General features: G+C 38.7%; 1 protein-coding gene across 1 annotated transcript; it reads right to left on the minus strand.

Moving 5' to 3' along the window:
- Positions 1 to 10,844: 10,844 nt before the first annotated feature.
- On the minus strand, positions 10,845 to 11,771 carry LOC149847975 (uncharacterized). Its single transcript, XM_090002869.1, has one exon. It carries the CDS (start codon positions 11,769 to 11,771, stop codon positions 10,845 to 10,847), a length of 927 nt encoding a protein of 308 aa, XP_089858995.1.
- Positions 11,772 to 13,845: the final 2,074 nt, after the last annotated feature.

Here is a 13,845-nt window from a genome sequence, read left to right on the forward strand (position 1 = left end):
TACGTGAAGTACATGTCTCTCTTAAATGTCTGTATCACATTATTTTGGTAACCTGATTGACCATGAAAACAAGCAGCATGTGTTGGTGTGGAGTTAAGATCCACATCTAATGAGTCCAATGTAATATAGTTCAAGAAAGCAGACTCTTTGTTTTTGTTTTTCTTTTCTATATGGAGTCTACAAAATAAGTGAGAGGGATAAGATTTTCAAAATTGACTTTTTCATCTGCCTAAACTAAGTATGTCTCTTATAAAATACCTAGCTTAGCTTAGTTGCTTTTAATTAATTAAGGTCTACTAATTATTTTAGCTAATTAGAACTCTATTTAGTTTAATTAACAAATTTAATTATTTTATTAAAAAATGAGTGGGGATGTCCCACCATCCTTGGATCTTAGTTTTACTACATTAAATAAATTACATGATCCCAATCTATTTATATTCTTAAATTGAATTTCAATTCAAATAAATTCCTAATTTAAAATCCTAATTGAATCCAAATCCAAATTGGATCCAATTCTATTTAAGTTAAATCACATCCAATTAACTTTCATACCCAATTCCACATCCAAATCCAAATTTGACTTCCTAAAATCTAAATTCACCTTAAATTGCATTTAAATTCTAAATATCAATTAAGCCTAAATTAACTTTGAATTTTAATTAAATTTTAAACCCTAATTCAATGGTAATTTAATTTAACATGTAAATTAAATTTCAAGTTGGCATTAAATAGAATCCCGATTTCACTCAAATTAAATATTTAAAAATTATTTTTTTGAATAACTTTCAAAATTTATAAATTTGATAAAACTTCAAATTAAATCCCAATTAAATCTGATTAAAAAAAACAAAACCCTAATTTAAAATAAATTCTAATTTGAAATTCATTCCAAAAACAAATTAAAGCTCAAATTATAACTTAATCTTATCTTAAGTTCAAATAATATTTTAAAATTAAATTCACCTTTATTCCTAATAAAAATATTGAAATTTCATGTGTTTTACATCTAACAGTCCTTAGGCTGGGGACATCGGTCATGTTTAAATTTTAGATGATCTCATGCTATAGATAACCAGTTAGTACCATAATATAAACTTATACAAGCTACAATTGCATGCAATGCTACGGAATTGTTCATAAACTAAACGTAAATGCAAAATTCAACAGTTGTTGCTGTCCTAAGCATCTAAACAAAACATGATGTCTCTGTCCAAGACTGTCCGCCAATCAAACCCCCATGGATGAACAAGGCACTATACAGTGAACATTATCCAAGGCATTTTGCAGTCAGAGGTGCAATCTTCTGTCCCGCTACTTTCAATATGATGCCACAATATAATCTTATACAAGCCACAATTGCATGCAATAATATGAAATTGTTCATAAACAAAATATAAATTTATTTATTTAAATATTTATGAATTTCATTAAAAAATTATGCAAAATTCAACACTTGTTACTGTCCTGAGCATCTAAACTAAACATGATGTCTCTGTCCAAGACTGTTCTCCAATCAAACCCCCATGGATAAACAAGGCACTATACAGTGAGAGGCGCAATCTCCTGTCCCCGCTACTTCCAATATGATGCCACAATATAAACTTATACAAGGCACAATTGCATGCAATGATATGAAATTGTTTATAAACAAAACATAAATTAATTTATTCATTTAAATATTTATAAATTTCATTAAAAAATTATGCAAATTTCAACACTTGTTACTGTCCTGGGCATCTAAATAGAACATGATGTCTCTGTCCAAGTCTGTCCGCCAATCAAACCCCCATGGATGAAAAGCATCCAAGGCACTGTGCAGCCAGAGGCACAATCTTCTGTCCCCACTACTTTCAATATGATGCAATTATTTGGTGCTCTCTCTCTCTCTCTCTCTCTCTCGACAAATCAATACAGAGAGCATGTGACTTCTTGTTGATTTGCCATACGAGTCAGTGAGCATTTAATACGAAGAACGTTATGGCGAGCACAAACCCACTGTCCTCTCCTCCAACTTAAATTTCAAAGCCATCACTGCAAGGCTTTGAAAATGCGTCCATCCTTCAAAACACTGTTAGCTCACAACGTGATTGGCTAAGACATTTTATTTTGACTTCACCTTCTAACTAGCGTTGGTAAACGAGTAGACCGAACAAGGGATGTTCGGGCTTGGCTCATTTACTAGTGAATAAGCTCGCTGGTTTGTGTAAAAACATTTATTTATTTTAATGAATTGTTTTAAAACATTTCATGTTAGGCATATATATATATATATATATTACACTTAAAATATGTATATTTTGTATATTATACTTAGTGGTTCAGATTTTATGTATATATTTTCTATGCGTCCTTCTCTTTATACATATATTTTATGCATTCTTCTTTTTATATATTATATTTAACACATATATTATACATAAAACATTTATATATATTTTATTTGTATGAGCCCTCTGGTGCTGAACACCCTGTGTTATGGCTCGACAAGTTCAAGCTAAACGATCGTGAATAAGTAGTTATAAGCCGAATTCAGCAAAGTCACAAACTGCTCGGTTCACTTACCAACCCTGCTTCTAACTATTCCATGATGACGCTCACGAGGTAGGAGAGACTTTTTTTTTTCGAAAGGCAAGCTGGGGTTAAGCAATTAGCCCTTACCAGTTATATAATTATAATTAACATTGGGTTTTGAACCTGCAACGTCCCAACACAAAAGGACGTGTATTAGCTGTTCCTACCAAACAAGAGGAGCGTCTGTTGGTACGAGGTAGGAGAGACTTGCTACCAAGTTGATGGGACATCACGAGTTCGAAGCTCACACTAAGGACGTAGGTGTTTCTTGCCACAAGGTTGAAGCGGTTTCGTTGGCCCAGGATTAAAGAACAAAACTATTCCATGATGACAAATTGGCATGGCGATGAAGCTTCTCTATGCCTTGCACTTTGGGTCATTGACAAGGTTGTAAATTTGGTAAGCATGGTTTGGTGCACATGACATGGATTGGAAATTGATTTGTTTGATTTTATATTTACATGAAAAAACTGTTAGATTAATTTCTCAATCACATCGTTTCACAATCAACATCATCATAAAAATCCAAATAGGTATTAACATAATAAACATGATTAACAGTCGATTGAAACGAAAACAGGAAGCAGACATGTCGATTTTCATATTATATCAAAATTCAGACAAATACAAAGGACCAAACAAATGCATAGAACATAATAAAAACAATAGAAATATGTTAATACTATGCAACAGGCTAAGGCATATGAAAATACTTCTCTTAGAGAAGATTCACCCCCACATACGGTGCAAAAAAGGGTATGGCGTCCCTCCCCCAGGATACAATAGCCTCGGCGATCCGGATCGGTGCACTCCGACGGTAGATCGCCCTCTGAAGACAACCTTTCGAAACTACTGTTGCAGAAAACCTCTTTTTGGGAAACACAAGAGAGAGAGAGAGAGAGAGGATAAACCTTTTCACGTTCTGTGTATGCAGTAACCCTCTAACCACGCCCTTTTATAACCCCTGAACGGTTACAAAAGATGTGAAAGAGACATGTTACCCATTATAAATGGATGTGACGATCCAACAGATTGATCTGGTATCCAATGTTCGATTATAAAGAACATTGGACTTAGAATGGATATGCCCCTAAAGGGCCAATTACCCAAACCTGACAAGGTGCGGCGCGGCTGGCGTGCACACGAGCGTGTGTGGTAGCCATCACATTCCCTTGTTCTTTGAAACAAGTGTTAGAACCTCCATGTAGGTTATAAAGCCCACAACTATTTTGAGATTCTTTAATATAGGACTATTCCACATCATCAAAGGCCAAACACACTCTATAAAGGAGTGGTCCCCAACTGTTTTCTTTATTTGAATTATCTCCTCTCCTCTTTCTACATCCAACAAAAACCACCTTGAAGATCAGATACCTAGCTGTTGGTTTTGCCTGTCATACTTATGATCGTTGTCTTGCCAGCGTAAAGCTCTGTGAGCTCATCCCTTGCCCCAAAAGAGTCATCACGCTTCAGCTTGCACAAGGGGTGATCATGGAATTTGAACCTAGACAAACTGCCTAAAGGCCTAGGTCCCATCCCACTATGCCAAACCCCTTTAGGGCTGGGTTTTTTTTTATTTGAATATTAGTTTTCATTTTTCGAATCTTAATTGGATATTAGATCTGTCTTTCATCGATATTAAAATTATGGTTTCTTCATGTCCTATACTCCTATAAATAGCAACTATAAAGACCCATTGCAAGAGGTTAGTGATTGATTATTGATAGCCGTTTCTTTTATTTTCTGATTATTTTCATTGTTTTTCACCAAAATTTTAATCTAAAGTAGATTAATATACAACAGATCGTAGGCTATAGAATAGTTCTTGTAATCTCAGTTACAGTATTTGCATAAATGCTTTAATGCGTTATAATAATCTCATTATAGTACATCATGAAGATGGATGGTATACAATGATGAGGTCCTACATTCATAAGTGACACTTGTTATGTAGACCTGATGGAATTATTCTTCACAAAAGCTCATTGTTTGTGAAGGGATCTGATTGTCCAAACCAATGTTGTCAGTATCGGTATCGAACCTGAATGGTTGGGTCACTGATTCAGCTCTATCGGTCGATACCGATACTCGGTTGAATTGTTCTGTATTGACCCGAAAATAATGATAAATCATTACATTTCAATCATAACGTGATGCGTGTTAAAATTATTAATATAATTTTAAAATAATATTAAAAAATACCTTTTGTTTTTTATATTTATTAAAAATTAGCCGATTCAGGCTGGCAGAGTATCAAAATTATGATATGATGTGTATTGGCCCATACTCACTGATACTGATAATATTGGTCCAGACCAGTGTTGTGAAAAGCATTGAGGCGTAGCGAGGCGCTCCACAAAAATCTGAGGCGAGGCGTAAAGTATAAGCCTCAAAAAAAAATTAACTTAAAAAAAACTATAAAAATATCTAAAATTATAAATAAATAAAAAATTCTTTATTGATGAAGCAACAACCAACAAGAAATAAAAAATCTCAAATAAATACTGAAAAAATATGAGATTAACATGTAAAAGTAGCATTAATGCAACAACTTGATTGATGTAAGTATCTAAAAAATAAAACATGGGCGTTCATTGAATAAAAAATTAACATTAAAGAACATCCAAACGTGATCTTAATGTCCAAACGAATATTCTAAATCTTAAAGACCATTTAGATGATCCTGTATAAGGAGGAAAGAGGATAAAGACATAGCACAATATAATTTAATGCAACAAGAGAACATCCAATGAACATATTTTTGTTTTTTTCAACAAGGGAACATCCAATGAAAATAAAATGCTAATACAAATACAACAAGGGAAAGGGAACAGAACGTAGAACAATACAGCAATCTACTGTGTGCACACGCTAATAAAAATCATTCATTATAAATGAAATGCAAACGATACTCAATTCAACAATATTAAAACAAAACAGGAAACAAAAAAAGAAACCAGCTAAGGTTTTTCAACTGACACTATATGGGATGTTGTTCATCGCATGGATGAATGGCATCAGGTTGACCTCTACCATCAGAAGTAGAGGTCACGCATGGGCTGCAAAATCCATCAAATGCACTAGACATGCCTGTGATAGCATGCTAACAGCACAGCAGTTGCAGAGTCATTGATTTTCGCATACACACTTGTTGAAAGGTGGGAAGAGCATCAACGATTGAGACAGAGGGGGGGAAGAGCACACCTGACCTCCGAGAGAGGGAGAGCGAGCTGGCTCAGTGGTGGCGACGTGGGCAGGTGAGGAGAGGGAAGCGCGAGTAGGAGAGGAGAGGGAAGCACGAGCCGAAGAGGAACTGAAGGTCGAGCAGGCGAAGGTGGAGCATGAAAATGCCTTTTTACTAACCTAATCAATTAAAACCGCGTGAAAACCCCTCATTTCTGGTCAAATGGGGGCTTTGACCCTCATTTGACCAAAAAATTAAAGGCGTATATGCCTCGCCCTGAGGCGTGCGCCTCAAGGCCTATGAGGCGCACACCTTGAGCCTTTTGCGCTTTATATGTGCGCCTCAAGGCATAAAGCCCCTCGCCTTGAGGCAAGGCACATATTTTGCACCTTGAGACGCATTTTTAATAATATTGGTCCAGACAAAGCGTGTATAGACTAGATCATTTTTGGGAGCGGACCAAAGTCCGTGGGGGCACCACCCACTTTTGACTTGGCCCCGTTCAAAGTCTTACCAAAACCTGCACCATTCAAGGTGGTGCTATGAGAAGTTGAGGCCCTAGGCATATTTCATTGGAGGTCTATATTTCTCTATTTTTTTTTTCTTTTCATTGGAGGCCCTCAGCAGCATGTAAAATATAAGCGTTACATTTTTTTTTTAAATTAGAGACCCTAGGCAGTGGCTTCAAATATCAAAGAGGCCAGTCATCCCTCATTGTACCCTTGCCTTTTAATGGCCAATAGCTTCTGCTTCAACGCTGATCAGTGGGTCCCACCAGATGTTTCTGTCCCTGCAATGTGTTTGGTGACCACGACAGCATCAAACTTTTATAACGAGGGAGAACCATTCAAGGTGTGTTTGGACCAATAATGTTGTCAGTATCGGCCTGTATTTTATGGGCAGAAAATTGATAAAGTTTATGATTTATTCGAGTGTGGTTGTTAATTTGAAAACCTTTTAGGGGGGAATGGTCTTTCATGGAAAAAAGGGGCATTGATTCTAGAAAATTGCCATGTTTGTTTTGGTCAAAGGTGAGAAAGTTGAAGCCGAGAAAGTAAGGTTATCTACTTTCATAAGTTTCAAGGCAAAAAATCAATTACAAGTTTACAACTAGCAATCACAATCACAATTTCTACTTTTTGATAAAAAAATTAACCTTGAGGAAGTATGGTGATTATGGTTTATAATCACCGGGACATTGCAAACATGCCCGAAAAGAAGAATGTGGTTAAAATAAAAACTGTGGCCCACTTGTACCAACATGGAACTTTCTTGTTATCAGGCGTGGATGTTTGTCTCATAAAGGAAAGGAAAGCGATGCATACTCAATAGTTGATCAAGAAAACCATGTGAAACAAACAACATTCCTTGCCGACTTGTCTAGTGTGTTTGGATACTTTGGAATAGAATTCTCATGTAAAAGTGAAACCTCACTCCAAAGAAATATGAAGAAAGAGAATTCTCAATCTCTAGATTACCATTTTTTGGGTAACTCGTGTGAAAATTTCCGACTTATTGTAAAGCTTCTTATTTATAAAATGGATATATAGAGAGATGAATTCAATGGCCTAAACCCCTAGAATGAGAATCTACTTGCGAATTGGTGGGCTCACTCACTTTGGTGGTTGCCATGGTCACGATTATCAGGCAAGCACGAGCTTTGGAATCAAACTTTTAATCTACATCATAGTGACAAAATATGGGAGATATTGTGAAAATGTCGTAAAAATATATATATGATATTTTGTTCGCCTTTTAAAACGTTCAATACATTGCAATATTTTGAAATACCATGGCATCAATCTTTTAAGCAAAAATATTGCACTTGAATCGGGATTCTATTGGCAGAATACTTGAAAATGGCACTTACTCGATTTTTTTACCTATTCTCAACATTCTTGTTAATTTTTCTTATATATATTTTTTTTTAATCTTTTATTTATTTTATCGTCCGATAAAAATGCAAGGGAGAGCGAGGCATGTTCAACAATAATAACATTGATCAGATGTATTATATAAATCAAGCTTCTAATGAGGACGTGCCAACTATCACTCCCTGAGATGTGATATGTCTGTGTGGCATGATGTCAACTGAAGGCTTGTTTTTAAGGTGCAACCCCAACAGCGTTGTCTCAATCGTTGCATGCTGACGGCTTCATGCTTCCCCACTTTTCTTTGCTATGCTGATGGAAGCACAACAGAGGGCTACGGTTGCGTTTGAATGCAGTGGATCTCGGTTTTGGATCAACTGATATTGAAAATCACCATTGATGGCAATTGTGTTGCACCGAACGCCAAATCCCCCAAAAATCATTTGAGATGGAGGCTTTGATCCACCAGGGTGGGCGGTCGATATTGAAAATCACCATAATGGTGATTTTCAATATCACCTGGTGCTATCTCTTGGACCTCTTACTGATGTTAAGCAGGCTGCAGGGATCACGTGCAACGTGATTGCACAAAAAAAAATTGCCAATTTTTCTCCTAGGATGAAACTTGTACGATTCGGTTCGAGAGGGGGTCAAACGGTGTGATGCCCACATTCAAACCAGCATGTCATGCAATGAAATGCTTCTTTTTTATGCAAAATTATGTTGCAGACGGAGACTAGGGTGTGGAGCACTTTGCTTTGAGACCAAGTCCGTCCGGTGTGAGCTTTAAGATTAATTTCTCCATACTTTTGAATGATAGATCTCAAATATTTGAAATAATCATCCACCGGTATTTCATGCTCACCAAGCTTCACTACACTCCCATCACTACTTCGTTGCTTACTAAATCGACATTCCATGTATTTTGTCTTACTCTTACTCAACTTAAAACCTCTTGCTTCCAATGTCTGTCTCCATAATTCTAACTTAGCATTAACCCCAGCTCTAGACTCATCAATCAAAACAATATCATCAACAAACAACATACACCACGGCACATTTTCTTGAATTGATCTCGTAAGCTCATCCATCACTATAGCAAATAAGAAAGGGCTTAAAGCAGATCCTTAATATAACCCAACCGTTCTTATCATATAAAAAAAAAAAAACATTGCACCCAACCCTGATTGCTGGACTACCATCTATACATGCAAAGAACACCCACCAACCAAACGGCCCGATGTCTCTAAGAAAATCAATCCCAAGCAATGTTATTAAAAATGCATCTCAAAAGCGCGTCTCACCTCAAGGAGAGAAGGGCCTTTGTACCTTGAGAAGTTAAAACAAAGCGTAAATGCCTTGAAGTGTATGCCTAATGCGCTTTGAGACGTATGCCTTAGTTGAGTCCCTGACCTTAATTAGGGTTGATGACTCCTTTTCTCTCTCGCTCTCTCATCTCTGCCATCTCATTTGTCTCCTTGATCTCTCTCTCTTTGGTCTCTTGTCTCTCCCAATTTGCTGGTCTCTCATCTCTTTCAGCTGTCTCCCGTCTCTATAGTTTTTCTTGAAAGGAAGGCCAAAGAAAAAGAAAAAAAGAACACATTTTTTTTTTCTTTTTTGGCTTTCGTTCTTCTTTTGATTTCTATTTAATCAATTTTATGTATAAGCTAAAATAGAAAGTTCATTTTTCGTCAATCCGGATGGTTTTTGTCTTTCATGATCTACATTTTAATTGTCGTTGTGAGTGATGGGTTGATTTGAAAGAGAAAGTTTAAGGGATTAAGTGATTTTTGCTTTCAACTTGCCCTATGAGGAATGGCTGAAAATGAGGTTATCGTGATTTGATGCATTGAATAGAAACAAAGAGATGTTTGTCGTTTCCAAAGAATTTGTGGCAATTATCCGTCACCCTTTTTCATAGAGGTTATTTACCAAAAAAACCTGAAAATGTCTTACTTGAATGTCAGAATCTTATTATTATTTTCGTGGGCCTGTCCAAAACCGATGCAGTGCGTATATTGGCCCATACATATCGTATGGCGACATCGACTTCAATCGGTTATATTTTACAAAATATATAAAAAAATAACTTAAAATTATTTTTTAATATTAATTTAATAGTTATAACATGTGTCATGTTATGATTGACACGTAATATAGTTTAATTATTTTTGACTGATTCAGAACAATTCACTTGAGCCAGCTCAAATTTGCTCATTTGCAAAATGAATACATTGTTTGAGTTGTAAGCAATAGGATTTGAACTCTAATTGCTTGCAAGCCAGACACTTCAATCATCGACGATCTACGATATGAAATATATGTAAAATATAAGCAATACTGCTTAACGAGTTTATATGTAAAAAAATTGTATATCTATATTTTTTCGTAAGGGAGACAAGGGGTTAATTTGAACTTTGAGAACTCTTCACATAATTTTTGGATTTTTCAAAAGAATTTTTTTTTTACTCAAAGAAACCGCCCCCAGGCACAGAGCCAGTTTGGCTCAGCCTGCCGTACTTATGGTCTCTGTCCATGTCAGCATCAAACTACAAGGGTTTACCCCTCTACCCGAGGGAGTCGCCGAGCTTTGGCTTACGCAGGGAGGAGATGCCCATGGGATTTGAACCTAGACTGCCGGTCAAGCAGTCTAGGCACCATCCCACTACTCCAAACCCCTTGGGTCTGTTTTTTCAAAATAAATTGCTAAAGCGAAGAAACGAACTACCAATTTATTTAAAACAAATTGACATACTTTACAAACAATACGTACGTTGTCCTTACAAGCCCGCTTGATCCTATACGAACCCAGCTGGGGCTAAATAGCCCTTGCTCGAGCTTGGCTCATTTAATGAATTCACCAAACGCAGCTTTTGGCGTGCACGGTTCACCACGTGAACCAGTCAACTAGATGGAGCCCACTGGTCAACGGTCAAACTGCAGTCCAAAACGTTATTTTCGCACCTGGAATCACGCCATGGCAAAATCCTTGTTTCAAAGCCCCCCCCCCCAAAAAGCTCGCCGGAAATCGGACGACCACATTATCACCGGCGAGATTTACGGCGGGGGACTGAACAGAAAACCACAAACACAAAACGGAATTCGTTTTTTCTTCCCTCTCTGATTGGTGCATTATTTATCCATACATTGTTTAAAAACATAAAAATACAAAATGTCAACTCAAAAGCCAAAAGCCGGAAAACCGCCGGCAACTCTCAAGTCCTCCACGCGTACACCACCAACGAGAACCCTGACGCGTTCGTGTCGGATTCCATATTGGCCCACTCCAGAACAGAAGAGCTGCAGCCGGAGGAGGAGGAGCAGGAAGAGTAGGAGGAGGACGAACCGGTTTTCAGGAGGCTCTTTTCGGGTCCGTTCAGCCCGAACCCGCTCGGAAACGGCACGGAGCACCCGGTTTCCGATACCGAAGACGAACCGCCGGTTCGTTCCTCCTGGAACATGAACACGGCGTGGCCGAAGCCCGGGTCGAACAGCCAGTTGTGGACGTCCCAGTAGACCTGAACCGGTATGCCGTCGACTACGAACCGGTCGTTCCCCCTGAACTTCCACGCCAGGCGCCTTACTCTCAGAACCGGTTTTTCGTCGACTCGGAAGGAGAGAACCGGCCCGTCGGCCTCCCACTCGATGGTGACGCTGTGAGGCTCGCCGCCGCCGAACCTCGCCCTGGCGGCGTAGAGCCTCCTCCCGAAGACGTGCTCGCGCCTCGAGACGAGGGCCGGCTCATCGCGGGGCGGCTGGGCGCGGGTCTTGGCGTAGGCTTCATGGCGGAGGTCGCCGACGAGGAGGGCCATGGTCTTCCGATCCGAGACGAGGCAGAGGTAGAAGCCACGATCCGGTTCGGGGCCAGAGGAGAACCTCGCCTTGGAGAGGTCCCAGTAGACCCTCGCCTTCTTGCCCTGGAGGTAGAATTTCTTCGATCCCTTCTTCTTCCAGAAGAGCCACGGGTTCATCTGGACCCGGTGCGACACCGACGCCGTCTCGTCGTCGTCGTCATCCTGGCCGTTATGATTGGGATGGACGGTGAAGCTGAGGGATTGGCCACCCATCAGGGTACGGCACCAGGTGACCGTGATGAAGCCCAGCTCCGTCTGGTAGAGGCAGGTGGTCAGGTTCTGAACCATCCTCTCTTCTTCTTCTTCTTCAGAAGGCTTTTGGTGCCCGGCACGACCCACTAACAGCCCGATGGAGGTGGTCACCCGATGGCTCCTGCGGGCTTCTTCATCTCCGAAACGATCCCGAAATGACCATGTTTGGCAACGGTGGTTTTTCTTTTCTTGGGGCTTCTTTTTCTCTGGAGATCAGAGTGAAGGCAGTGAAAAAGTTGAGGAAGAAGAAGATGGTGATGACGATGATGAGATGCCTTTTCTCTCTCTCTCTCTCTCTCTCTCTCTCTCTCGAATCTTAAGTTTGCTCGTGACTCGTGGTGGGTTAAATTGAAGGGTAGCTCTTTGTCTTCTGCTCGACGGGAAATTTCTGGGGTTTTTTTTTCTTTGACCTGACAAAACTGACCATGCCTTTTCTGATGTTTAGAGAGAGAGAAAGTCTAATTTACGCTTAGATTTTTAAGATATGACATATATATATATATATATATATATATATATATATATATATATATATATATATATATATATATATATATATATATATATATATATATATTCCCTGGTAACTGCGAACCACTTTTTCAGCTAACCGGCTAGCTAATCGCTTTTTGAAGGATTTTTTTATTATATCTTTTTAAATTTGACTGTATAAATGTGTTCGACATGATCAATTTACTATAATGACATTTTATCAATAGCTTTTCATAAAAAATTTAATTTTTAAGACTTAAATATTTATAGAAAATCTAAGATGGTTGCTTTTTAAACTTTATAAAAAAGCTACCTGCATTTCAAAATCCAAAAATCTCAGTTGGTTACTATAAAATCAAGCATGTAGAATACATATGTGGTATGAGATTAATTAAAGAAAACATGAAAAAAAAAGACCTTTAAAAGTTTGATTAACTGACAGTTAGCTAAAAAAGTGATTAGCAGTTACCACCTTTGACAGCTCTAGTGTTGAGAGAGTGGCAAGGTTTGCACTCAAACCGTCTTGACTAGCACACAACCAAGCCTTGGTTTGGGCCATGACAGCAACACAGAGGAAGGCAATGAACCTTTAAGCAAACATATCAGTTTCAAGGGTGAATAACTTAATCAATGACAATAAAAAGTAATACCCGTAGAAACAAAAAAAGAAAATAAAAGGAAATCTTGAAATAATGTAATGAAACCGTGTTTGTAATATGCTATGAGCACTATCTGTTCTTAAAGAAGATGCGTTAATAACCAACGGGGACTCTGGGTGGTTGGTAGGAGCTGTCAGTGCACCTCTCCTTCTGGTTGGATGTTGCAGGTTCAAAACCCACTGTGGTAATAACTGGTGTGGGTCTGCCTCACCACACCCCAGCTTGTCTTTCCAAAAAAAAGAAGAAGATGCGTTAATAATAAAAGCCAGGCCAGTAGAAAAGCTTTCATTATGTAACGGTGAAAACGCGACCTGTTTTATTTGGCACTAGTCACAAGAACTTGTGGGTCCCACAACGCATGACAAGTGCAATTTTGACCTTGGAGATACGCTTTACGTGATCCGCGCTAGCTCACAGAAGCAGATCTGGTCATGCTGAAAATCAGCGTTTTTGCTCATGCTGACATCGTGGCCATCCGATTTGCATTTTAAAAAGCTCAAAAGTCAACAAAACCACGTGGCATTCATCCAAAATGCAAACAGACGGCCACGATGTCCGCATGAGCAAAAACGCTCATTTTCAGCATGACCTGATCTGCTTCCTACTTCCTTCCCCGTTCCAACCAAGGAAAAACTGGATCGAAGGTCCATGCGAGCCCGGCCTGCACGGCTCAGTTTTAGGTCGGCTAGACCTGCTCGGTTGGGTCAGTTAGTTGGTTAGATAGCGATCGTTAGACTGGACCTTGGTCCCCAAAACCGTAGTAGGGTTACGGTTCTGGACCTCTCCTGGAGCTTCAAGCTCCAGGCCATATAGGGCTGTGGTAGGGATGTAAGCTGATACTATTCGGATGTGGCCAATACCATGTTCGACTAATCGATGTTGGTTAAATGGATTTGAATTCAGATTTGGATTTGGATGGTAAAAAGATACTATTAGATCTGCTTTTTTACATGTAAACA

This window comes from Nuphar pumila, chromosome 1 (genome assembly GCF_984573655.1).
Source record: "Nuphar pumila chromosome 1, dmNupPumi1.hap1.1, whole genome shotgun sequence".
NCBI classification, from domain to species: domain Eukaryota; kingdom Viridiplantae; phylum Streptophyta; class Magnoliopsida; order Nymphaeales; family Nymphaeaceae; genus Nuphar; species Nuphar pumila.

Bases quoted from the DNA above. Each gene is read 5' to 3' on its own strand.
- LOC149847975 (XM_090002869.1), bottom strand. From the start codon at position 11,771: ATGGTTCAGAACCTGACCACCTGCCTCTACCAGACGGAGCTGGGCTTC.